This window comes from Diospyros lotus, chromosome 3 (genome assembly GCF_014633365.1).
Source record: "Diospyros lotus cultivar Yz01 chromosome 3, ASM1463336v1, whole genome shotgun sequence".
NCBI lineage: Eukaryota > Viridiplantae > Streptophyta > Magnoliopsida > Ericales > Ebenaceae > Diospyros > Diospyros lotus.
The window spans coordinates 41,181,808-41,209,142 of record NC_068340.1 but is presented as its reverse complement, the minus strand read 5'-3'; the positions used below and the strand labels follow the sequence as shown (position 1 = coordinate 41,209,142).

Sequence of the window (27,335 nt, the reverse complement as noted above, 5' to 3'; positions counted from 1 at the left end):
CTACTTCGCTTCTAATCTCCTCTATTTAAAAGGAATAAAAAAATGCTAAAATTTGAAAATATTTTTAATTTCAAAAATATTATTTTTAATCAATAATATAAAATTTAAAATTTAAAAAAGTAAGATCCGATTTTCTTTGTTGTTTTGAAGTGGTTTTTTATTTTTTAAAATAATACAAATATATTTATTTTATATTTTTAAAAATGTATTTTTAAAAATAAATATATATATAAATAAAACTCAAAAATAATTAAAAATTATATTTACTATTTTAATCATAAACACGGATAAAATTTTAAAAACATAAAATTTGTTATAAATAAAAATAAAATATTTTTAATAATTTAAAACAAACACTCAAAATATAAAACTACAAATGAATTAAAAATTGAAACACAATGAGAATAATTTGTAATTTTTTTATTTGTTTTTATTCAATTATTTAATAAAATTAAAATTAAATGAGTAATATTTTCTATAATTGAGTTAGAAATAGGCAATATGCAAATGTGTGATATTGTGTGTGCCTACAAATAAGAGGGTTTGACAAGCAAATAGACATAAAAGGAACCAATTTGTTAGTCATATGAAACGTAATTACTATTGTTGACTCAATTTCAATTATGTACCTATTAGTTTTGTTTGTTTTGAAATCAAGAGTACAATTGTGAACAAATCTTGATATGTATACCTTAGGAATTAAGGTTAGTAATTAATTTAATTCACAAGGGTAGTGCATTTAGTTCATCACACATGTTCCAGAGTTTAGTGTGTTATGGGTTCAATTCTATCTAAATGTAATCAACTATATTTATTCGATATATTAAACTCTCGGGCTTTGATTCGTAGTGAATTTATCCGTTTATTTAATGGTGTGAAATATGTGAACTATGAATTTTAAAAAATATAAGATAGATCTTGATTGAATATGACTGTGATCGATAAATTTATTAAGTTTCTCAATTTTAATAGTTGATTCAAATAATGTATATATTTTTAAAATTTTTGCGTTTACCTTATAGATATCGATTATTTTTACAACGTGACACGAACAACACGATTGGGTTATTTTTTTTTTTCAAGTTGTTTCTATCAATCTGTAGTTCTAAATGACCTGACTTGAGTTTTATATTTGTTATTAGCTGAATACAATAATAAATTTAATTGATTTAAAACGTCATTGTCAAGTCTCCTGAATCTATAAAAATAAGAAAACAATTAGAGGGTACGAAAAGATTCCAGCGCAAATATTTCGATGCATGTTGAGTATGATAAAATAAACTATATTAAAATTAGTATTAGAAATATTGTACATTTTCAGAAAATAAGTGTCAAGTTATTTATAAAAACATATGAATAATCTAAAACATAACATAATTAAAATTTTTATAAATAACGTTTATCTTGATTAATTATAGTTTGGCTGAGACTATATTTATTATAGATGACATATATATTTTATAAATAATATTTATCTTGATTAATCATAATTTGGCTGAGATTAAAATTACTATAGATAATGTCCATAATTTATGAATAATATTTATCTCAATATTTCAAAATCATTTAAGAGTTAGAATTCGAATTCTTCATGGATGATTGATTATCTTTCTGAATAAATTTTCAAATGTTGAAGTTTTATTATTTATGCGTTTGTGTGAGACCCCTCACATATAAAAGATTTATGTATTTCAATCTAAAATATCGTTTTAGGCTCTTAAACTTTTAATTGACTTTTATTTATAACACAATAATATTTATATTTATTATTGTAAATTTATGCCAATAAAGTAAAAATAATACGTATTTTGATCATATTTTTTATTTATATATACACAGGGCACATTTCTATAAATAATATATAAAAAATAGTTGTGTATTTTATAATTTATGTTAATTAATAAAATATTATAAAATATGAAAATATTTATTATTAATTAAAAAAATAAAATTAATGATAAAATACGTTTATTAACATATAAATCAATAATTAGTATTACCTTTATCAAATAACACTACTAAGAAACAAAATCCAGTAGCACCGACATACCCAATTTCCTTTGTTAATGACCGTCAGATCAGATCCTCCCTCGCAATCTACGGCTGAGATGGTCTGTTACATCTTCAAACCAATACTACCGGTACCCTTATCAACGACCCCGTAAATGATAAAAAGGACTATATATATATATAAATCAGTGTCAGTTCATATATTTTTAGAATTTTTTTTTCTAACCTCACTTTCTGTGCGCTTAAAAAACCCTAACCCGTACGTCCTCGCTTTCTCTCCGTCTCCATCGCTCGTTTTCTCCTTCTACCACTATCGGCGCCGGTCCTCGGGAGCTTTGTTCTATGGCGATGACGGCCGGAGAAGGTCCTTCCTCCTCCTACAGCGCCGGAGCGGGCGGCAAGTTCAGGCGGAAGCCGTTGCGGAGGGCTCAAGCGACGCCGTATGATCGGCCCCCGACCGCCCTCCGAAACCCTAGAACCAACAACGGCTGGCTCTCGAAGATCGTTGTCGACCCCGCTTCCAAACTCATCTCCGCCAGTGCTCGCCTCTTCTTCTCCTCCCTCTTCCGTAAGCGCCTCCCACCGGCACCGCCACGGCCGGAAGAACCAGGTTAGCCTGTTTTCGTTATTTTGAAACTCGTTATTTTTATGGTGCATTTTCTGGTTATTTTTGGTTAATTCTGGAAGTCCGTTGCGAAGAAGTGCCAAAGGCGTTATTCTGGTGCCCTAGATCGGGAAGGAAGTTAGGTTTAGAGGAGGCTTTCTCGTTCTTGTTCCTGTTTTTATTTTCTCCTATCACTGCGAGTCTGCGACGGGCATTCTTGCATGGGTTGGTGCTTTGATTTTAAGGTTTATTTGATGGGCAAGTAGGTTGAAGATTTGTGTATGAGTGCTGTTGTCCCCTCAACCACCCAATACTTACTGATACTATATTTAAATTTGGAACTTAGTAAGTTGTTTAATACAAGTCTGTTGTTACATATATTAGAAGTGTACAGTGTGATTCCTTGTGTGTGCAATTCTATGTAAGGGAGTAAGAATTTAGTTTGAAAGCACCCATCTCATCATAAAAAATAAAAGAACAACAACTAATGCCTCGTCTATTCATTTCTATGTGGGTGAATATGAATTTGCTTTTAAAATCACCAGCATTAAAAAAGGACAACAAATGCTTGACTAGCAGATGAACGTGGTTCTTTGAGGGTGCAACTTTGGCAAATAATAGATGCTCTCATGCTTCCTGGACAGGCTTCTACGTGGCTGCAGTAGGTTAGAGAAAAGAACATGACAGAAATTGTATTTTAGAAACTTTTTGAGTTATGGAGCTTTGCTTCCTGTAATGCCTCCATTTGCTCTTGGCTCTGCTCGTGCTCATGCATGGTTCAACCAACACAATTTTCCCTCTAATTTGTTGGCGCTTTTTTATGCTTTAGGATTAAGTCACTTGCGGCCGCTTCGGTACCTGAATTAAATTGTAATGTAATCAAATAATAATGGGACTAAATAATAATGTGTCACATTTGGTAAAAGGGGTATGTCGTTATAACTACTCCATATTTGGTGCAGCAAGGAGTATTAATAGCATGCTGAATCCATGTCAAATTTGCTTTAAACATGGAGGTCATGGTTTGTTTTAGTATCACAGGGAAAGGAATGGATGAATTATTTGAGAATAAGCTTTGCTCCCCCATCTTGCGTCTTATATATCTGTCAGTTGTGGTGCAAAGGATTGCTTGAGTTGGAAGGTCTTCAAGGAATTAATGGAAGACTTTCCTGATCAAGATATTCCGTTATTGGTGTTTTTATCCTGTAAAGTAAGGGTAACAGTCAATTTCTCATTGGGTCCATGACTTCAGAATGCTGGTGTATCCTCCAATTGTTTTGTTGGAGCAATGCTTTAAAACCCCACTTCTCCCTCCCTTCTTCTCTGTGATTCTTAAATCAATGATTGAGGCCCACCTGACTTGACTTGCATCTCCGGGGATATGGTGGTAGCTTTAGGCCTTTTTTCTCAATCATATGGTGGTTGTACCCTTTGATGACTGGTGGCTAATGCAACATTATTAGTCATGGCTTAGCAGAATTCAAATAGTTATTGTGTTGGTATTGATTCTTAGTCCTTACAGTTTTTTTTTTTTTTAAATTTTTTCCTTGGTTCATTCACTGTGTTCTCATGGACCTCTAAGTTTTTTCATCTCTATTGCACGCTATATATGTTTCTGGCTTGCATTTTATAGCAACCAACTTGCAATTTGGAGGGAGCCACTATATTTCAAAATTTTGTTCTATTAATCTATTTGAATTGTGATTACACAAGGCAACTTAATTGCAATGAGTTAGTATTTTTCCAAGTCGTAATTTACTTTATTCCGTGTGTGATGATATGAATTTTTGTTGTTTGAAAGTGTTGTATACTTTTTTGTTACTTTCCAACTCTTTTCTCCTTTCTTTTTTACACTCCTCCCTCCCTCTCACTGGTTTCATTTTTCCTTCTGTGAAGATTGAAAAAAAAAATTATGCAAGTTCCTTATAAAACCCAATGGCATAATTCTGCTAACAATTGTAGTGATGGATACTAGCCGAAAGAGATGAATATTGCACTTTGCTTCATTTTTCCATTTCCTTGTTATTTTTTTCCTTCTGTTACAGCATGGCAACATATTATATTTTAAATTGTGTCAGTTTGAACAAGCCAAGTCAGGGGGGTAGTTTGTTGTTCAAGCTTGACTGCATGAGTAAGATTGGCTTGTCTATTTTTTGAGCCGATCTCAAATGGGCTTCTGTCAACCTAGTAAAAACCAGTATTCTTTATTAGAATTTGAGATTTCATGAGGATTTAAAATTAAGATAAGACTTGTTCAATGTTAGCTGGCAAATATAGTGAGTTGATAAAAGGCTTGATTCCTGACAGGCCAGTTTTTGTTGTTCTTGTTATTTTTCCTTCTTGTTAATTTAAGTTTCTATTTGAAACTGGACTGTTTAAGCTACCTGATTTTGTCTGTTGGTTTCATTATTACTTGCTGATAGGTAAAACTGATGTTTCGTTTCTCGTTTATGTGTTTTGGAAAGAATTTTCCATGCATAAAAGCTGAAGTGTTAAGATATTAAAAACTTTTAGTCCTACTCCAATTGTTGCTATTCCTAGCTGAATAATGCTTGCTTCTCTCATAATTGTTGAATAGTTTGAAATTTTTCCATATGAAGATGGTGTTAGAACTTTATCTCATCATTCCCTCTCTATAAGGTTTCGTCAGAAAGGGCATCTAGTGTAATTTTGCCACAATTCTCTTTTGCAGATTTGTATTGTCATAGTTACTTTAAGAAGTCAATTGTCATTGATGCAGTTCATGATAATGATGTCTGAAACTTCTAGTGTATTCACACACTTATGATGACAGTTTTTTGTTTTAGTGTTAGAGATAAACAAACAGGTTAATATTAACCTTGACCACAGAAAGGTGCTCAAGGCTTATCAATGGTTGACCAGTTTGTTGTTTAATTTAGTTGAAGACTCATCAAGGTTTTCTATCATTCATTGTGAAAATATACATTGAGATATAATTTTATATACAGGTAACCATATAAGTTGTATTTCCAATAAGAGGTCTGGTCTCCCTTTTTCATTATGCAACTTGGCTATTAATAATTATAGTTCTTACTAATATTGTTTGCTGCTTACTAGATGCTCTTATGTAACTTCAGAATAGCAATTTCATGTCTTATTTTTTGATGGATACGTAATCCTATGATGCCTTGTTTATTTCTGAAATAGTATTTCCTGTTTCTGATTTTATCTTATGTGTTTGATGATGTTACCAGTTGCAAACCAGGAATCAAGGGATGCGATGAATGAAGCAGTTCTTGATGTAAGACTTGAACTTTTTCTTAAGGGTATAGTTTAAGCAATCATTCATGCACAGTTTTTTATGTGGTTTTGCTTTTGAGGGCACTCATGGTTTTTCATCTATTGGGCCATACTTTGTTGGAAATTATGTCATAAGCAATTTTCTGTGTTATTTTATTGTTTTTGTGTTTTGTCCAAGCTCTTGTTTTATTGTTTCTCGCTCTCTGTCACCCCACATGGTTATACTGGTCTGAACTCGTCAAAGTAATCATAATAACGCCAATAATAATTATAACAATCATGCTTGGTTGTTTGTACTGACATGTTTCTTGTACAACTTCTCTTATGAAGAGTCCTCCTGGAGTGCAACCCCCATCTGTTAATAATAGTGGCAAGCTTCCTGATAATTTTGACAGCTGTGGACTTTCTGAACTTGAGCAAATGTTGAAGGAAAAGACTTTTACAAGGTATTATTATTGGACTTCTGTTTATGTTTTTGTTTTCTATTGGCATATCTAACATGTTTTTGTTATTTTTTGTATGCACATGCATGCATTCCATGACTAGTGTCTCTATTCTTGTTTCCTATGTGAAATTCAACCACACCGTTCTACAGTTATACTTTACATTGTTTGTCTGCAGTTTTCCTCCACCTGAAACAGTTGTCTTAGGCCATAAATGAAGTGTTAGTGAAGTGCTATATATAAGCTTTTTTTTTTTTAAAAAAAAAAAGATAGATTGTATTTTGCGTCTAGTTAGGTTGCAGATGATCATTTCTCAGATATTGAATGTATGTGTATATATGTGTTAATATTATTGTGGCAATTACTGTTTAATCAGCCCCTTGGGTTATCAAAGAAAGGTGTGATTTGTGGAGAACCAAATGGAGATGTTAATGTTTTTGTGACATGAATGTTTTTCAATGTTTATGTGCTTATTGCAGCTATAACAGATGGTCATTTATTATCATATTGTTTGGTCTAGAGATTAGGCTATATAAAAATGGTTATTGTTTACAGTTTACCTTTATTATTTATTACTGGCTGATTGGGCCAACGAATATTAATCACATTAGGATATGATTAATATTTACCCACCAGGCTTTAGTGTTGTTGATAAGGATATGTTTCCTATTTTGATTTTATTTTTGTTTTAGAAATTAGATTTAGATTAGGATTTATTTTGTCATTTTGTTATCTTGTCATTTTGATTTGTTTCCTATTTTTAGATGATTAAACATTATATAGGATTTGGATTGAAATCATATTTGGATTTAAATTCCCAATCACACTATAGTTAGGTTAACTTTTGGCCTATAACTAAGGTTTTTGATGTAACTCTTTATGCAGTTCTTGATTATTGAATGCATTGACATTGATGTAACTACCTGCACTTTTTATTTGCTGTCCTGTGTCACTTGGACTCATCAGTTGTACTTGTTTTCTTTTCTTTTCCTTCATTTTAGTTTTCTCCGATTTTGTTTGCTATGGTGGTTTGGATTTGTTTGTTTTTGCTTGTGTCTGGCTAGGTTGCACGGAAATGGAAACGGAAACGGGAAATGTTTCTGATACGAAACGGAAATGGGAAACATGCATTTTTCTAAAAAAGTAGGTATAAACTGTTCTGAAACAGGAAATGGGCCAGAATGCCGAAACGACGTCTCTGAGCTGTTTCCGTGCAACATTGGTGTTTGGAGACTCTAGACTAGCATTAGCTGTATGTGCTTGTGGCTTGTGCATATGTACGATTATTGTTCATTTCTGATATTTTCGATTGTCTTCTTTATGGTTGGTGTTTAACATTTTGTACTACAATTCCTTCCACAAATCTTTCTCTTCTTTGTCATTATGGTAGAATAGGGTGAGATTAAGGCCTGGCAACATCATGATTATCCTCTTATACAGTTTGTACATATTGCTCTCCCCAAATGTTGTATTTGTATGGAATTTACACCTTGTTCTGGGCATTTTCATATTTTATTCTGATGAAACATGTCCTGCCTGCTCTTAATTAATTATCTAATATTGATCCTTATTTAACTTGCTTGTCATATGAGTTTCATGGCTGTCAAAGATTGCATCCTTACTGGTGTATCAGTTGTCTCCAATCTTTTATGAACTCGTGCTATATTACTGATGTGACATGTCCTACAGATCTGAGATTGATCATTTGACAGAACTACTTCGTTCCCGAACTATTGATATACCTAATGAGGATGAAGACAAAAGGACTAAATCAAAACTTCCGGAGCCTGTATCTGCCAATGGAAGACAACATGAACTTACCAGTAGTCCAATTCAAGAAAATAGGAGAGGGAGTCTCTTAGAGAGGCATGCTCTTCATGCGTCCATTTCAACTCCTGTTGGCCATTCACAAGTTAGCTGACATGCTCTAAACTTTCCATACCTAGCTCACATATTTGTGGATATTTCTGTTCATTGTGACAAGTTTATGGTTTGCAATAAGGCGTTTCATTTTACTGCCTTACTGTATTGTTGTCTTCAGGTCCTTGAAGAGGATATTGCAGCGCCTGCTGAGCTTGCAAAAGCTTACATGGGCAGTCGGCCTTCAAAAGTGTCACCATCAGGTTTAGCTTTGCGCAGTTCAGCCGTGACTGGAGATGCTAGTCTGCTGGGTAAATCAGCATTTGCTGCAAAGTCACCTGTCATGTCAATTGTGCCAAAGCCAACTGTTCATGCCATGGTTCCTGAAAATGGTTTTCCGACACCAAGATCTCGAGGCAGAAGTACAATATATAACATGGCTCGTACACCATATTCAAGGATTTGTTCATCTACCCAAAAGAGTGCTAGTTCCACATATGATGGTTATGGCGGACCATCTGCATCATCATCTCACTTCCCATGGGAACATGACCGACAATCTGGTTCTAAACAGTTGGTAATTGTCCAGGCGATAATGAGTTTCATTTCTATTATGGGATTCTGTTATGATTTTTCTTTGATATTTTGATTTTCTTTCTTCTCTCAGGCCTTAAAACGTAGGAGTTCCGTATTTGAAGATGATATTGGATCTGTTGGTCCCATACGTAGACTTCGTCAGAAAACGAATTTTTCAACTCCAAAAAGTTTGAGATTGCCATCATCTGGGAGCCCTCTTTCTATTTGTGGAGCTGGTGGTGGTCCTGATGCTACTCAAAACACTATATCTTCAATCGGGATGCTGGCATCATTAGATGCATCTAACCATGGGATCTCTAAGACAGTGGCAGAAAGTGAGAATAATACCTTCACTGGTACAGGTTATACCCCTGTTCCTTCCAAGTCCAGGGAGACAGCTGCAAAAATATTAGAGCAGCTTGAAAAGTTGGTTCCAAAGGAGAAATCATCAGAGGGCAAGCTCATTGCTTTGAGGGAGAAATCACCTAGTAAATTGGCATCAAGTGTTTCCCGAGGACAGGCTATCAGAATCTTGGAAGATGTACATCCACGGACGATTCTGCACAGTCCTGAAGATAGTCAAAAGCTGAAAGGCACTGCTCCCCTTGATTATTGTGATAATACTCTTCCCCCAAATCATGTTAATAAACTTGAAGAAAATGGCCCAAAAGGGTTTTTGACTTCTGATGGCACACCGGCTTCTGCAGGAGTCAGCAATACTGCAGTTTCAGTGAAAGAAACTGTACCTGGTGTTAGAACTACAGATTCAGTTACCACAAAGTTTTTTGGTCAATTTTCTTGGAAGAAACAGGCTTTCCAGATGAGTGCACATGAGGTTAGTGGTGTTGCCTAGTGATATCCTCTTAAATTTGGTGGTTTTTTGCAGTTGACCTGTTGTATTCTCTTTCTCGTGACATGCATTTATCAACCCTGAGCCCATGCTTCCAAAGTTTCTTGACCTAGAAATGAAAAGGAACAAATTCAAGAACTGGATATTATCAAATCAATATCAAAATATTTTCAATAAGTTTTATATGTGCAACTAATCATACTCTAGTTAGGACTCTTAACGGAACATTGTTTCTAGTCCTTGTTGATATCTTTGATGGTAACATTGTTAAAGACTGTCATTTGTTACATATGAAATCGATGTCTTTAGACTAATATATATTTAATTTATGTTTTAAGAAAATTGTTTGTTTAATTTTTTGTAACCTTTGGTTTCCTTTCATGAAGCATCATCTGGAGTTGAATGGTGGGCTCCAATCTAATGACGCTGCATCTACTGAGATACCAGAAACAACAAAACCGGGGATATCACTGGTGGAGAGCAAGCCTATTTTTTCCAATGCAGGGATGGCAGATCAGACTCCTGTGGTGCCTGAATTTGATACACCAGCTGGTCTTGAATTGAAAAAACCAACAGATCTTGGAACTTCTGACAGGGCCTTGGTTGAGAAAAGCACTGGGTTTACTTTTCCCATGTCACCTACTTCGATCCCAACTTTTCACCCGGTTGTGGCTAGTCCTCAGTCAACAACTGTTTTTGATAAAATTGTTCCACCTAAGGAACCAAATGCAACCCCTTTATTTAGTTCTATCTCTAAAAATGTTGACAAGGTTCCATCATTCTCATCCTCATCAGCTATTGGTGAATCTTCAGGTCTAAAATCTAGTCTTGAATTCAAACTAGAGCCAGAAAGTTCAGACAGGTCAGTATATTATTGGTTATGGTAACTGCCTTATTCCTCTTTGCCATTTTATTTTTGTGCCTCCAATTAATGGAGGCTGACTGTCTCACCTCCCCCCCCCCCCCCCAAAAAAAAAAAAAAAAAAAATAAAAAAAAAAATAATAATAATAATAAAAGAAAAGGAAAAAAAAAAGTGTTTATACCTTGTGTTGGTTCAATTTGTATCGATCTTGGTTCCTTTTGTTGCATATGCTTGATAATTTGTTGCATATGTTCATAAAAAGTGTTTATACCTGCTTTTTCCTAACACTTGAAAATTAGATTGAGGGGGTGTTGATCTCTTTTTTTAATTATTGAAAGCTTGTTAACTGAAAAATGACAGGTAATGGAAAAGGGGGGTCCATAGTGCACAGGACTTTCCCGCTTTGTGAGTCATTTTTGTATGCAATATCCTTGCCTTTTCAAAGAGACTTTTGACAGCTAGAACTGTGACCTACCAGCCACAAAGAAACAATCTTATTTCTGCTAACTAGGCTCACTCCAGGTAGCAGCAATAACAATAACAACATATCCAGCCTTTATCCCACTATGTGGGGTCGGCTACATGAATTCTAGACTTCCATGTAGTTCTGTCTTTTGTCATATCTTCATTTAGATCCATATAATTCATATCAAACTTTAATGTCTCTTCCAAAGTCTTTTTGGGTTTGCCTTTACCTCTTTTTTTGACTAATTGTTCCATTTCATCAACTCTTCTCACATGAGCGTCTCTTGGTCTTCTTCTCGTATGACCAAACCATCTTAGTTTTGTCTCTCTCATCTTTTTCTCGATTGGCACTATTCCAATCTTATTACGAATAATTTCATTTCTAATTTTATTTTTTCTTGTATGGCCGCACATCCATCTTATCATCCTTATCTCCATTACGCTCGTCTTTTGTTCATGCTGGTATTTGACTGCCCAACATTCTGAGCCATACAACAAAACTGATCTTATAACTATCTTATAGAATTTTTCTTTCAATTTTAATGAGATTTTACCATCACATAACACCCCCGATGCATTTCTCCATTTTAGCCAACCTGCCTTAATTCTATGCGAGACATCCAGGTAGCAGAAGGGAAAAAATTTATTTAACAAGAGAGATTTTAGGTGGTGTTGGATGACCTTACCTAGTACCTTTTGAGGAAGATCGAGTTTCTCCTTGATATTATTTATTATAATAAGAATATCATTTATATTTTTTCACCTTATGTTTGGTATATCAATCCTATTTTTTGCTTTTATTTGATGGAAGTGTAAAGCACTGAAGTGTCTCCCTGAGCTGTGGTTTTCTGTGACTGCAATCACATTAAATTGGCTAGTATACCTGATTTAATATGATTTTAGCTTATTGTAATGGGAAATGAACCTACGGCTTTATGGGTTAGATTGAATGCAAGAGCTTATGGTACTGCTGTTGTTTTTGTTTTGAGAAAGCATATCCTTCTCCTAGTGTGGAACAAAGTGAAAGAATATCTAGGGGAAATCAATCATTCACTCGTGATTATTCAATAGCTTTAGGAGGATATTTATACAAAGAGAAACCTAAAAAATCTCCTAAAAATACTCCTACTTTATAGCTATAGATAACCTATATTTAATTTTATGAATACACATTAGATATATCTATAAAACTGCTGATATTAGCTGCTATTTATCTCTTTAAACTCCTTTCCCATCTAGGACTGCTAACTCATCTAAACTCCTTCTTCATCTAGGAGTTTAGTTCGTGACTTATATCTCGGTTTCTTCCAACACAAAGTTATTACTTTAAGTTTCTGGAGCAAGATTTATGGTTGAAAAAAAGTGTCAAATAGAATTTTGTAGTGGCATTAAGTGAAATTCTGTGAAGGAATCCATGGGGTTGGCATATTGGTATATTTGAGAATTGGTTGTATTCAGGAGTTGCATATTGCTGTGCGACTCGTTAAATTTGGACATGTACAATGTTTAAACCCTTGTTGAGACTGTTAACAGTTACTGAATTATAGCTCAGGTGAAATGCTTTGATCAAGTAACAAGCTGGTTAACTTTTTCACAACATTTGATTGGAGTTGCCAGGATTGATGGCCTATGTGCCATGCCTGCCATTACAGGATGATTAATTATCCATCCATAATAAATATTGCAATGTGGAGGCATCCGTGATATGCAATTTGATGTTTAAAATCAAAGTTGTGCTCCTATTTATACATATTGTATATTCAACTGCTGAGGAAAAACCAATATTGAACGAATGCTATTTGTTCCCTGTGCTATACAGTAACTGAAATGCTCGAACTTGCTGCATCACCAACATCACAAGCTTCTACTTTCAATTGTTGTTTTTTTTTAGCAAAAATAAGCAGTTGAAATTTGAAAATGAGCAAGATATGGGTCATTTATGATGGTGGGAGATGTTTTTCCCTGGAAATTTGCTCCTCCTAAACCCTAAATGATGCAAAAATCTTCAGAGTATTGTTCGTGTACATGTGCATCATTACACCATATAATGCCTACAAGATTGCAGCTCAATTTGGATGTGAAAATACTGAGTTGGTTGTAGATTATTAGTGTGATGGGCAAATATTAAAATAAGATATTGATGTGTGGCATGATTTGGAAACTGCTTGGCATCTGATTATATTTTTTGAATTAGATTTCATATGCATGACTGTTGTCATTAATTAATTTAATAATAGAAAACAGTTATATAGGGGTTGTGGAGAAATGGTTTCTCTCTCCAACTTTATGGGTCTTGCTCTCTCTTTGCCCTTCTAATGTTATTTCATATTGATTTTGTGTTCTCCAATTTTGTTTGTTTATTTATTTATTTGCATAAGCAGGTTGGCTCAAGTTGCCTCTGGTGCAAGTGACACCGTGTCAAAACTTCCTGATTTGGATAAAGCTGATAATAAGAATGTGCAGAAGTCCACTGACATTGTCAGCAAAGCAGAAACATCAATATTTTCTGTTCCAACTTCTTCAACCAGCAGCATTTTTTCTTTTGGTCTTGGGAACAAATCATGTTCAAGTAATGGTTCACTAGAATCAAGGCTACATATGTTTTCATCGCCTGCTCTAGCTTCCGCAAATTTTACAAACCAAACTCTCACAAGTAGCTTTCCCAATGTTGCCTTGACAAGTACATCTACCATGACTACAAATGAAGCCACCACACCACCATTGTCCAGTAGTACATCTAGCTCGGGTGCAGCACCTTCATTGCCGGCTTTTCCTATTTTTAAATATGGTTCTTCTGGTGCTCCAAATTCAGTTACAGCAGAACTGGTGACATCTACCACAGAGGCTATTGATCCAAAGGGTCAAAGGGAAATAACCTTAGGCAATCAAACGACCACCCCATCTTTTGGTGGCACATCATTTGCAATGGCAAGCAAAGGAAATAGCATTTTTGGATTCACTGCTTCTGCCACCTCTTTGTCTGCCAACAACCTTTCTCAGGATTCTCCATTTGGGTCTAGTAGTGGCTCTTTGATTAGCTCACAGATCTCTCCTGCTGGAACTGTCACACAGAGTATACCTGTTCAGGTTGCTTCATCTGCATCGTCACCAATTTTTGGGACATCTGGGATCACATCTTTCAGCAGTAGCAGTCCTTTATTTGGTTCTTCATCTACCAGCAGATCTGTGTTTGGTTCTTCAACCTCTAGCAGTTCTGCAGTTGGTTCTTCAACCTCTAGCAGTTCTTTGTTTTGTTCTTCAACTCCTAATTTGTTTAGTTCAAGTGCTTTTGGTCAAAGTTCTTCAGCTTCCTTGCCTGAGACCAATTCTATGAGCTCTGGCAATGCTACTTCTAGCTCATTTGGGTCCAGTTTGCAGCCTACGCAGTCTTCCATCTTTGGTTCCACCTTATTTAACACAGAGTCCAAGTCAACAGGGTTCCCATTTGGTTTATCATCTGTCTCTGCTGCTGCTACCAACACTGCTCCTGTGGTGTTTGGGTCATCTACTGGTGCATCCACAGTTCCTATTTTCCCATTTACTGCTGCTGCTGCTGCTGCCTCTTCCTCCCAAACACAGCCTGTATTTGACACCTCGTTTCCTGTGTTCACGGCTGCCTCAGGTAATGGTGATCAGATGAACACGGAGGATAGCATGGCTGAGGACCCCAAGTCATCTATGCCAACAGTTCCTGTATTTGGTCAACCTGCCATCCCATCTTCTTCGCCTGGCTTTGTGTTTGGCGCAACTGCTCGGTCACCTTTTCAATTTGGTGGCCAACAGAATCAAAACCCCCTGCAAAATCCCCCTTCTTTTCAGCCATCTGGCAGTCAGGATTTCAGTGCTAGTGGCAGCTTCTCTTTAGGCTCCAGTGATGGTGGTGACAAGGCTAATCGGAGATATGTGAAAGTCAAACACAAAAATCGGAAGAGGTAAGACATTATGTGAGCGCCACAACTAATTGGTTCGTGGCAATCCCCCGTGGAGGCACACACACACATATATGAGAGTTAATTGGAGGTCAAATTTGCTCCTTTTCTATGGGAAAGTAAAAGAGTAGCGGGTGGAGTCTTGCTGTACCATCTCACATTGAGCTAGTTGGTGGTGCCACAATGTTAATCAGCTCCCTGAGGTGGTCGGAATTCTGATGATTGTGTTAGGGTCTTCTTTTACTATTTTCCGTCTTTGTTGCCAATTTTGCCTTGTCGCCTTGCGGGCATAAAATGTCTGGCGTTTTTGGATCTCTCTTTAGTGGACACAAGAAGGGTGGGTTCTCTCAGTTCTGTTGTACCATTTATAGTAGTGTACTTTTGTAGAGTTTCTGCTTCAGAAATTGTGCTATTACATATTTGACATAAAAGAAAATCATCTGTTGGTATTTGAGGTCTTTTTTGTTTTGGTTTTATTTATTTATTATTATTATTATTGATTATAGCCCGTCATTAATCAGCTTATGGACTACTACTGCTATTGAGATTCATCTCTCATTGTTTTTAATATGACAGCAGCGAGCAGGCCCCAACCCTACCCCTTTTTAGTGTTACTGTTTTCTGTTGATGATGTTGGTGTTTTTAGTGTTTTCGGTTTAATCTTTGGTTCAATTACTTTACAGACATTTCGATTAATTTGGTTTGATTTTTGAACTATTTTTTTGATTCAATTTTCGGTTCGATTAGTTTAAAATCTGAATCGGTTAATTCGGTTTTGGTTATTTCGATTAGTGAATTAAGTCAGTTCAGGCAACCGCCTTGCGTTGTATGGAGATTAGGGGTGTGCATTCGGTTATAATTGAATCGAATCGTCTCATTTTTCCTAACTGAATCGAACCGACATTATGGATATAACCGAACCGAACTGAACTGACTTAATTCACTAATCGAAATAACCAAAACCGAATTAACCGATTCAGATTTTAAACTAATCGAATCGAAAATTGAATCGAAAAAATAGTTCAAAAATCAAACCAAATTAATCGAAATGTCTGTAAAGTAATTGAATCAAAGATTAAACCGAAAACACTAAAAACACCAACATCATCAATAGAAAACAGTAACACTAAAAACCCATTAACAGAAAAAACACCTGATCAATATAAATATGAACTGCAAAACACCAACAACAAACACTAAAAACCAACAAAACAGAAAAAACATTAATTGCTGCACAATTCACTTATATATCAAAACAATAACAACAGAAAGCAAAACAAATTAAACAATGATAGTAACAGAAAGCAGAAAGCACAGCTGCGCAATAATCTCATTCACAATGCATTAAAACAATTAACATCCCATTCATAGTGCATTAAAACAATTAACAGCAGAAAACACAGCTTTAACTATGACAATAACAACAGTGCATTCTGCACAAGAATCCAATACAACAAAAAAAATTAACCAACGAATTTGCAAAAGAGAAACAACGAACCAAATCACAATGAGCTAAACAAATCAAACGAATTAACTAACGAATTCGCAAAAAGTCAAAGCATCTACGAACCAAATCGTATTACCAACCAGATCGGACATGACAATCAAAACCACAAGACGATTAAGTTGTCGAAATCATATTACCTTCTCAAATCGAAGACGGCGATACCTGCAAGATCGTTCACTCCTAAGTTGCCGAAACCAACTAGATTGTTGATGTTGGCGGTGAGGAGGGTGAAATGGCTTAGGGTTTGCTGTCGCGTTTGACAGGGTGGGGGAGTGGGTTGGGTGTTGGGTGGGGGAGAAGCTGACGGTGAAGGTGTTTGGGTTTGACGGCGAGGGCGAGGTGAGGGTTAGCCGGCGACCTAGGGTTAGGGTCGATGCTTCGAGCCTTCGACGACCGGGGGGCTGGGTGTTTGGACTTGGGTGGGGAAGAAGCCGACGGTGAAGGGCTTGAAGGCATTTGGGTATGACGAGGACAACGATGTGTCGATGGCGAGGTTAGGGTTAGCAGCCAAAGACCTAGGGCTAGGGTTAATGCTTTGACGACTAGTGAGGGGGGCTGGGTGTTGGGTCGGGTGGGGGAGAACGGCAAAGGCGTTCAGCTTTGACGGCGATGTGAAGGTTGACGACGGTGACGGGTGTGGGGGTCCGTGAGGCGGTCAGTCTCTCTCTCTCGAAGCGAGCTATCGGGTGTGATGCTCAAGGAAGAAGAAAGGCATGGCAAGGCAAATGTTGAATAGACCGGACCGACAGTACAGAAGGTAGCAGCAAGCAACACGGGTCGGTTCGGTTATTCGGGTTTTTTTTTCCAAATAACAGAACCGAACCGAATATCTGAATTTTATGCAAACCACTAACCGAACCCGAACCGCCCACTATGAAAAATCGACCGAATCGGTCGGTTCAGTTCGGTTCGGTTTGATCGGTTTAACCGATTTTATGCTCACCCCTAATGGAGATCAATTGGGTTGTGCTGTATGTGTGATTGGCTTGTAATAAATACTACAATAGCATAATAACCTGCTATTATTTATAGTTTCTTTCCCCCGGAAGTGCAGTGGAGTACTGCTAACACCTGCAGGGACCATTTGTGTCATCAGGAGTGAAAAACGAACCCTCTTTGGCCATCTTACTTAACTTTGTTATCTTGCTTTAGCAGTGTCTTTCAGCTTTTGAATACCTTCAGGACTATGCAGAACTTGATTTACATACTGACATCAGCCTACTGGCCAAGTGCCATATTTGATGCCAATTTACCGAGTGATTTCTCCGTTGGAACCTACTTTACAAGCTGCTCTAATATCTTTGCAGCTCTATCCCTTGACTTGAAAGGAACGGACAGCCAAAGTATTTATTGTCATTTTAGAGATCCCATGGTTAGATGCATGCATCCAATGAAGCCAGCTTCCTGGGCGAAGATACAGTGTTTTGAGTAGCAGCAGGACCACCACCAGCTCCACAAATAGAAGGACTTCCAGATTCTGGTAATCTCAAAATTTAGGAGTAGAAAAATTGGTTTTAAGGCCAATGGCAAGCCCCATTTTCTTGGACCTCTTCTTTTAGCACTTTTTTGAATATTCTGATTTGAGTGTATTCCAAAAGTCTCTTATTGGATATATAACCTAACTTGGGCGACTTGTGGTGATGGTTGCAGGCTATTCGATCCTTTCTTTGTCCTCCTTGGATGGGGGCATCAATTTTCCTATGATAGGAGTTCAAGAAGCATCCTCCACTCCACATCTCAACAACTACTACTACAGCAACAACATCATCAGTGAGTTCCTTTTCTTGTATTAATCGGAAAGGCAGCAATTTTAATTGGAAACAAATATAACCACCAAGTCAAATCAATCAAGTCGGTTTGATGAATAGAGCATGTCATTGTCACTTGTGGTGTGAATGGTATGATGAATGAAACCACCCCTCCCCTCCTTGGCAATATGTAATTATATTTTAAAAGAGAAACCAAATTAAGGAAAGGAAAAAGGGATGAAGGGATGGATGGTCGCCACAGATTTTGGGTCATACTAATAATAACTTAATAAGAAGAATAAGCTGAGGTGTGGGGTGGTGTGGTGTCAAAAGATTAGGGCATTGGAGGCGCATAAGAATCCCTCCCTACAATCACATGCACTTCCATTAATTTATTCCTACGTCCTTCCCTACCTACCTAATCTTGTGGGGCTTTGGAGACCACCCCCCCATATGATATTACCATCATTATTCTCCATCATTCAGCAAACCCATGGCCTCTTCTTTTATTGCTTTTCCTAATAATAATAATAATAATAATAATAATAATTTGTTTCCCACAAATTATATTATGACTTTCAAGTTTTATATCCACATATATGATTACAAAACGTTTTGATTTAAAGTTATATTTCATTTTATTATTACATCAATAGCATGATATATATATGTACATAACTGTCATGTTAGACTTTTTCTCTTTTACCAGAACTATTGAGCATATTACTAAATGCATAAAAATTGGTGTGTGTCATCTTTTATCTTAAATGTAATTTTATTATTTGAGTTTAAAATAAGGTAAAAAATTATAAAAACATTATTTAAACATTTAAATTTGATATTTATAATGATATTTTTATATATTTATATTAATAAAATATAAAATATCAATATAAAATACAAGATTTAAGGATACAAATAATATTAGTCAAACTCATATTTTTCTTGTGTTTTTATAATTTTTTCATGTGATTATTTAAATTTTTTTTGTTATTTCAATTATATTCGTGATATGTCAATTATATATTTATATTTTTGAATTAATTATATATTTTATCAGAATTAAGTTAAAGCACATAACACACATGTTGAAATGGGTTGAATTGAGTTTGATCTTTATATTGAGAGATAATTTAGGCATTTCAACGTAAGTGTTATATTTTTTAATTTAATTCTATTCAATTGATATGAAAGTATATAATGTAATGGTGTAATTAAAAAAATAAAAAATCTAAGTAATTATATAAAAAAAATATAAAAATAGGGAAAAAAGAGTTTGACCAATAATGTTTGTAAAAAAGTAATATTCAAACGCATCGATGGAACAAATTTCACACGACACAAAGATCTGTGCGACTTTTTGGCATTAAATGGCATCTTAGTTGAATAGGGCACGTCGTTGTAAAAGAGAAAAAGTCTCCCATAATCATCGCATACATATACATACATACATACATATATCTCTATATATATGGTGTGACCCATCCTATATACATCTAAGTTATGCAATATAATATGGGAGAAAACATAAAATAATTTGGTAACTTTTAAAACTTTCTATTAAATATTTTAAAAAAAATAAAGTTATTAAATACTTATTAGATACTAATTAAAGATAATTTAAAAACATAAAATGTATGCACCAAAATCTCGTGGACTAGGTCAATGAGAGAGTGTCACTTTTGATGTGGTAGAAGTCTATAAAAATTTAAAACTTTGTGACGTCTTTTCAATTCCCTTTGAGAGGTCGATATCGTGTCTTCTCCCAATATAATATTTTCACACTTATTTTATGGACAAGGTTTTGTAACATAAAAATACCATATTTGCTTAAATTAAAAAATATTAAATAAAAATTTATTATGTGGTGTTTATAGTTTTTTTTTTTTTTAAATTTAGGTAAAATTTTAAATAAAATAAATCTTGATATAGTGATAAAGTTATTTGAAAAATCTAAATATTATTCAGAGATCAAGTATTATTTTTATAAAAAAGACAAATCATTAACTTTTTAAAGAACAAAAATAATCGGTCAAATTTATATTTTTATTCTTATACTTTTACATTCTTTCGTGTGATCATTCAAATTTTTCGTTGTTTTGATTACACTCTTAGATCTATATTTTTGAGTTAACTTAATCAATTTTAATGTGAATAGACTCTGACTTGTATTTTGTCATATCACTTTATTTTTTTTTACACATAAAAATATAAAGATTAAATTGACTTGAAAATGCAGATTCAATGGTGTATCGAAGTATCGAAAAGTTCGAGTTACTTAGATATATAATTGAAATAATAAAAAATTCAGATGATTATACAAAAAAAAGTAAAAATAAAGAAATAAAATATGAATTTGCTTAAAATAACCCTAGTTGATAAGGGAGTGACATCATAAGAGATAAAATGTTAAAAGAAAGTCCTTACCACTAGCATTCCTCAAATCTTTAGATATATCATTGGAATTAGTCATAAAATTATAGAAATATCTTAAATAAGGATAATAAAGGCCACATTTATGCATTTAAAATTAAAATTATTACAAAAAATTCATATTTTCAGATATAAAGATAAATTTCATTTTAATCTTTTGAAGAACATAAATATAATTTATTAAATATTTACTAAATAAATATATAAATAGATAAACGAGAAAAGAAAAATCAGGGGAGAGAAGTCAAATAAGAAAACAATTCAGGGACATTGCTGCAAATACAATCTGGAAATGGACGTTACGTTAGTTCCTAGGTTGTGGAATTGTTTTCGCCGGCCTCTCTCTCTCTCTCTCTCTCTCTCTCTCTCTCTATATATATATATATATATGGACACACACACACATACACACACAACGTATCGCATAGACAACGGTATATTCGAGCTATATATGTTCGTATTGATGAATAATACATATTCCGTTTGATTCTCTTCTTGTTCTTCAGTTACCTAATTTTGCAATCTTCTTATCTAATCTGATAGACGATATTCCCCGAAGATCTTCTGAAACCCAATCCTTTATTTCAATATTCAAATTCAGAAATCAAATCCACAAACCCATATCCGAAACCCACCAACACATTCGGCAATCTCGTTCTATTTCACTCTGTACTCCGATTACTGACCCGTTTGGTTCAATTTTTTCATTTGAACCAAACCGAAATTAGTTCAGTGTAGCGATGGTGGTGAGGATGATGAAGTGGAGGCCGTGGCCGCCTCTCGGCCTTCTCCCGACGAAGAAATTCGAAGTCCAGATCGTCGTTTTCCGCCTTGAAGGACTCAGTGTATCGCAGGAAAACCGGCCGGGAATTCAAGATTTTGGGCGATTGGTTGTTGAGATAAAGTGGAAGGGTTCGAAGAGTAATGGACTGAGTTATTTGAGGCGAAGTGTGAGAAGGAACTATACAAAGGAGGAGGGCTTGAGGGAGGATGGGATTGTGGAATGGAACGAGGAGTTTAGGAATGTTTGCAGCTTCGGGGTACACAAGGAGGGCTTCTTTCATCCTTGGGAAGTGGCATTTACCGTCTTCAATGTGAGTTCTGAATCGGGTTTGCTTCTGTTTCCCTTAATTTGTCGAGGTTCGGAAATGTTTGATGGTTTTTGTTGGATCAAGTTTAGTAGATAATATTCAAAGAAATGAAATTTACTGTCTTCTATGTGAGTTCTGAATTTGGTTTGATTCTGTTTCCCTTAATTTTTTGAGGTTCCAGAATGTTTGATGAAGCTTTTGTTGGATCAAGTGTAGTAGATATTATTGGAGGAACTGGAATTTACTGTCTTTAATATGATCTCTGAATTGGGTTTACTTCTGCTTCCCTTAATTTGTTGAAGTTCCAAAATGTTTAATGAAGTTTTTTGTTCGATCAAGTTTAGTAGATAATGTTGGAAGGAAGCGGAATTTACTGTCTTCAGTGTGAATTTGTTGATGTTCCAAAATGTTTGATGAAGTTTTTGTTGGGTCAAGTTTAGTGGAATTTACCGTCTTCCATGTGAGTTCTGAATTGGATTTGCTTCTTTTTCCCTTAATTTGTTGAGTTTCGAAATGTTTTACATGTTTTTGTTGGATCATGTTTAGTAGATAATATTGGAAGTAGTGGAATTTACTGTCTTCTATGTGAGTTCTGAATTGGACTTGCTTCTTTTTCCCTTATTTTGTTGAGTTTCAAAAGTGTTTGATGAAGTTTTTGTTGGATCTATTTAGTAGATTATATCAGATGAAGTGGAATTTACTGTCTTCTATGTGAGTTCTAAGTTGTGTTTGCTTTTTTTTTGTGTTGTTGTTGTCCTTTTTGTCTCCATGATTTGTTGGGGTTCTGAATTGAGTTTGCTCTGTTTTCTTGATTGACTACGGTTTTTGATAGGGCTCCATCCACAAAAGAGGTTTCTGATAGATAGGCCTTCGATGGATGAAATTAGGTGCTGCTGTAGTTAAATTTCTTTCAGTTCTTTTGTTAGGTATTACGAGCCTAAATACATGTTCCCTTAAGTGAAATCACTTTAAACATTTTTTTTTTTTTCAGCAAGAAAGAAACTTAAAACTTTCTGAAATATATACATATATGTATTTTAATTTTAGGCAATTCTCTTATTAGCAAACAAACAGAGGTCAAACAGTTTGAATTTTAATCTATTTATGGATAGTGAGATTTCTTTTCTCTTTTTTCTATAATCTTGTATTTTGTTATCTGGTGGACCATGGAGTCTTGTAATCCTCCTGGACTTATTAGTTTTTTGTTTTTCTTTTTCTGGAAGCACAGATATATATTCTCTTGATTATGTTCCATGGAAAGTCCAATTCTTCGGTTCTGAAGTTCCTCTTGATTGAGCATGCAATTTAATCCTTTTGGCTGTATGAATTCTCAGGCTTCACCTTTTAAGTATGCATCATGTTGTGCCTGCAACATAAGGAGACTGAAGTTTCTTTGTACTTTTGATTTATGATTGTAAATAAACTTTCTGGAATTGGTGCTGGTCAGTTCTGAATGGGTATGCAGCCTGAGGAAGTTGTTTTCTTCCCAGGTTTTAGATTATATTTGTAGAAGTAAGAGGAAAGTTATCAGCAGCCTGACTCCAGGTTACTTCTAGCTGCCTCCTAGCCATTTCAACAGGCTATGTGATCAGACCTTAGATTTTACTTGAAGTATATCATGGATGCAGGGCACTTAAAATGGTGGCACAACTATATTATATGTATGTATTTCTTCTTTGAAGACTAAATGCCGTTGTATGAATTTTTCCTTTCAAATTATGTTATAAATTCTCCCATACTCTTCAATGCGTCCTTCCACTCTAATGCTTGATCCTATCAGATTTTTGTAGGATCTTATTTACAGCACCTGAGGATTCCTATATACAGCAAGTCCCAAGTGCAAATAAAGTAGGAGGGTTGTGTTGAGTAGTTGACAGCTAGTGTAAAACTTGTTGGATCAAACAATAGATTAAAAATATATATATATATATATTTTAAGTTAAAAAAAATTAAAAAATGCTATTCAGGCCAAACTAATTGACAAAATACTGTTTTAGTTTACACCTCAAACGCCATACTAAAAATGTTTCAGCGTGGCAATTTTTGGCTGAGGCAGAACCGCTGGTGGGACCAGTGTTTTTTCCTAATAATTGCTGGTTGGACCAGCACCACTGGTTCTCATCTCAATATAGTAAGTTCACTTTTATGAACTCACTACATAGAAAACCACTGGTGAGATTGGCATATTAAAAACAGTTCTCCTGTGTTCAAAAACCACCGAGTTGGCTATATTTCGGTGTCATTTGCGTGTTCTCTAATAGTAATAGTTTCATAATCTTAATTTTTTTAAACTTGTAGTATTTTAAAAAAATTCCAAACAATATGGATTCTAGACAAATCCAACCCCACATAGTGGGATTAAGACTTGATATGTTGTTGTCACATTTTGATATATGTATGCATATAATAGTGAGAGACAATCCATGTAAACCGACCCCCACCCAGTGGGATCTAGCCTTGATGGTGATGTTGAACAGAGAGAGATGGTAGGCAAGCACATCTTTATATATGATTTTATGAGTTTGTTCGACAATATGCCTAGTCTTATTTAACCCCTTGGTTTGTCTACATGACTAGTGGATGATCTGATATGAAGTTGATCCATGCTTTTCTATGATTCACATGACTAGTGGATGATCTGATATGAAGTTGATCCATGCTTTTCTATGATTCAGGCTGTGAGCCAAGGACACATTAACAAGGTACCTGCTTTTGCAACTGCATCGTTGAACCTTGCAGATTTTGTCTCTGTAAAAGAAGAAAAATCCCTTCAAATCAGCATTCCTCTCTGCGTCCATGGCCAAAGCGTTGAGGGTAGCCCCTTAATTTGTGTAAGTGTCATTTTGGTCGTTCTCATTAGCCTTGCCTGTTTCTTGTGCATCATATTATGTTGTCTCTTCTTTAATATCAGCCATCTAGTTCTATTTTTTGTTATTCATGTTCAATTGATGCCACCTTTATCCCAAATGCAGTTCTCTCTCAGTTTTTTAGAATTGAGCACTGGCCAGGGACCTTCAGAAATAGTGCATGGATCAGTAGCATCTCTTCCTCTGGCACCTTCTCCAGAGGCTTTATCAAAGGAGAAAGATGAGGTTTCTGCTCTTAGAACAGGTCTACAAAAGGTGAAAGTTATTACCCGATATGCTTCAGTCCAAAGAGAGAAAAAGGCATCTCATGAAGAAGAGAGCAGCGATGGGAGGAGTTCTGTCAGAAGTGAGGGTGCTGAATACAATTACCAATTTGATACAGACTCGCCTGATGATCTTAATGAAGGTGAATCAGAGGAAGGTAATGAGGATTTTAGGATTGGGAACTCAGTCGGTTATGGTTCATTGCCATATACAAATTTTGCTGGAGCGTCATTTTACTCAAATGCAAACACTAGTGAAGATGAGGACTGGATCTATTATAGCAACCACAGATCACATGTGGGGAGTTTCCATGCTCAGGACCTGACTGCATCAGTCTCTGATCAGTACTTTTCTCAGAGTTCGAAGCGCAGCTTTCTCCCATGGAAGAGGAGGAAGTTGAGCTTCAGATCTCCTAAAGGCAAGGGAGAGCCTCTGCTGAAAAAAGATTATGGAGAAGAAGGTGGAGATGACATTGATTTTGATCGTCGACAACTTAGTTCTTCTGATGAATCCACTCTTGGGGTACCCTTCTACTTCTATCCTTAATTTCCTTTTTGTTTTTCCGTTAATTTTTTAATATTTCTTCCATGATGAATACCTTTATGCTTTGCTCCTTCAAAATCCTACTTGTTTAACAGAGACTTTGAATTCAGCTTTTTGAGTGGTGATTGGTCTGCTTTTACCAGATATTAAAATATCCATGGTTGGTGTTGTCTCACTTTTACATGTCAATGTCAAGAGAAGGGGATGGAAATGCATCTCTTGCATTATAGGTGGCAATATGAGTCTTCTTCTTCTTTTTTTTTTGTTTTTGTAAAATTCAAGTGAGGATGAAAGAAAGCAGGTTGTTTCATCAACTGCTTTGTGCGTGGAAATACTTGTTCTAGTTTCTCCCCCATTCCATATTCTGAAATTGGCAATCAATTGCAGTTGCACAAGGCAAAGGGGGATCCAACTGCAGCATCAGTCTCTGAATTTGGGGATGACAATTTTGCTGTGGGAAGCTGGGAGAACAAGGAAGTAACAAGCCGTGATGGATGCATGAAGCTCCGAACCCAAGTTTTCTTTGCATCGATTGATCAAAGGAGTGAACAGGCTGCTGGTGAGAGTGCATGCACAGCCCTGGTGGCCGTCATTGCCGATTGGTTCCATTCCAATTGTGACCAAATGCCGATCAAGTCTCAACTTGACAGCCTGATCCGAGAAGGTTCGCTGGAATGGAGGAATCTCTGTGAGAATGTGACTTACATGGAACGCTTTCCCGACAAGCACTTTGACCTTGAGACAGTACTCCAGGCTAGAATCCGTCCTCTCTGTGTGGTCCCAGAGAAGTCCTTCATTGGGTTCTTCCATCCAGAAGGACTGGAAGAGATTGAAGGCTTTGACTTCCTCCATGGTGCTATGTCCTTTGACAACATCTGGGATGAGATCAGTCAATTTGGTTCAGACAATGCCTGCAATTGTGACCCTTTGGTCTATGCTGTAAGCTGGAATGACCATTTTTTCGTCTTGAAAGTTGAACAAGACGCGTACTACATCATTGACACATTGGGCGAGAGGCTCTATGAGGGATGCAACCAGGCATATGTCCTCAAATTTGACAAAGACACAACAATACGACATTTACCCAAAGAGAATCAACCAGCGGATGATAAAGCAGCAGATGAGAAGACCCAGCCTGAAAAACCCAACGAAATGACACAGCCTGACAACCTCAAGGAGGCCTTGAGTGATAGGTCAGAGATTGTAATCCCTAACGAGTCAGGTACTAGCGAGGATGAAGAAACTGTTGTGTGCAAAGGCAAAGAATCTTGCAAGGAGTACATTAAGAGCTTCTTGGCTGCAATTCCTATTAGGGACTTGCAGGTTGATTGCAAGAAGGGATTGATGGCCTCGACACATCTTCATCAGAGGCTGCAAATTGAGTTCCACTATCTGCAGTGTTTGCAGCCTGCTGTGGCTCAGTTTTCTTCAACAGAAGCACCAGCTGATGCACTGGAAATCTCTACACTGGCAGTTGGTTAGGGCCAAATCTTTTACAGCTCTGTTAATTATCAAGTGTTAATAGTCTAACCACCTTTCCCTTTTGTCTTATTGTTGATGAATGAGTTGAGATTGTACAGCTTATTTCATCCTTGTAATTTTCTTAGCCATCAATCTCCTTTTTAAAGGAATGGACTGTCTCTAATTGTCACTTTTACCATCTCCTTCTGGAATGATGATGATGATGATCATAAATGAACTGTTTATACTGCAAATTAGCCCTGCTATTTTGCTTGACTTTCTGGTGCTAATCAAGCTTCCGTGTTATCAAGTTTCTGCCTCAGCTGCGCGTACAGTGACTAAATTTTATAATAAAAGCTTACTTAGAAGACCTCTTTGAGCCATTGCAATGGTAGATTTATAGATTACTCAAGAGATGGTTGCTTTTCACGGCAATGGTGCTAGTAAAGGCTTGAAATGACAACATGCTGTAGGAAAGATCTTTGCCTTATGATTTCACAAAAAATGATATTTTTATATGTTGTGTTTGGATGAAAAGATTTTAAATGATGTTTGTAAAT

At 35.7% G+C, this 27,335-nt stretch overlaps 2 protein-coding genes across 3 annotated transcripts; both read left to right on the top strand.

The window, feature by feature from the left end:
- Nucleotides 1-2,229: 2,229 nt before the first annotated feature.
- LOC127797031 (nuclear pore complex protein NUP1-like) lies at nt 2,230-15,310 on the top strand. Of its 2 annotated transcripts, XM_052329491.1 has the most exons (9): nt 2,230-2,620; nt 5,830-5,876; nt 6,206-6,321; nt 8,008-8,230; nt 8,360-8,755; nt 8,846-9,347; nt 9,462-9,589; nt 9,991-10,466; nt 13,314-15,310. In XM_052329491.1, the coding sequence occupies exons 1-9, from the start codon at nt 2,353-2,355 to the stop codon at nt 14,866-14,868; spliced, it is 3,711 nt and encodes a 1,236-aa protein (XP_052185451.1). In that variant the 5' UTR covers nt 2,230-2,352; the 3' UTR covers nt 14,869-15,310. The 2 variants fall into 2 exon arrangements, with proteins under 2 accessions (XP_052185451.1, XP_052185450.1); XM_052329490.1 differs by having other exon boundaries at nt 8,846-9,589.
- Nucleotides 15,311-20,909: 5,599 nt separating this feature from the next.
- On the top strand, nt 20,910-27,085 carry LOC127798403 (uncharacterized). The gene is made up of 4 exons (XM_052331937.1): nt 20,910-21,643; nt 24,316-24,471; nt 24,613-25,293; nt 25,702-27,085. The coding sequence occupies exons 1-4, from the start codon at nt 21,290-21,292 to the stop codon at nt 26,794-26,796; spliced, it is 2,286 nt and encodes a 761-aa protein (XP_052187897.1). The 5' UTR covers nt 20,910-21,289; the 3' UTR covers nt 26,797-27,085.
- The last annotated feature ends 250 nt before the right edge of the window (nt 27,086-27,335 follow it).

What these genes read in the sequence shown, in the direction of transcription:
- LOC127797031 (XM_052329490.1), top strand. Translation starts at nt 2,353, where the DNA reads ATGGCGATGACGGCCGGAGAAGGTCCTTCCTCCTCCTACAGCGCCGGA. An exon ending in TGAATGAAGCAGTTCTTGAT is followed by an intron (nt 5,877 to 6,205) that starts GTAAGACTTGAA and finishes TCTCTTATGAAG; the next exon opens with AGTCCTCCTGGAGTGCAACC. An exon ending in CTCCTGTTGGCCATTCACAA is followed by an intron (nt 8,231 to 8,359) that starts GTTAGCTGACAT and finishes TGTTGTCTTCAG; the next exon opens with GTCCTTGAAGAGGATATTGC.
- LOC127798403 (XM_052331937.1), top strand. Translation starts at nt 21,290, where the DNA reads ATGGTGGTGAGGATGATGAAGTGGAGGCCGTGGCCGCCTCTCGGCCTT. An exon ending in TGGCATTTACCGTCTTCAAT is followed by an intron (nt 21,644 to 24,315) that starts GTGAGTTCTGAA and finishes TCTATGATTCAG; the next exon opens with GCTGTGAGCCAAGGACACAT. An exon ending in AGGGTAGCCCCTTAATTTGT is followed by an intron (nt 24,472 to 24,612) that starts GTAAGTGTCATT and finishes TCCCAAATGCAG; the next exon opens with TTCTCTCTCAGTTTTTTAGA.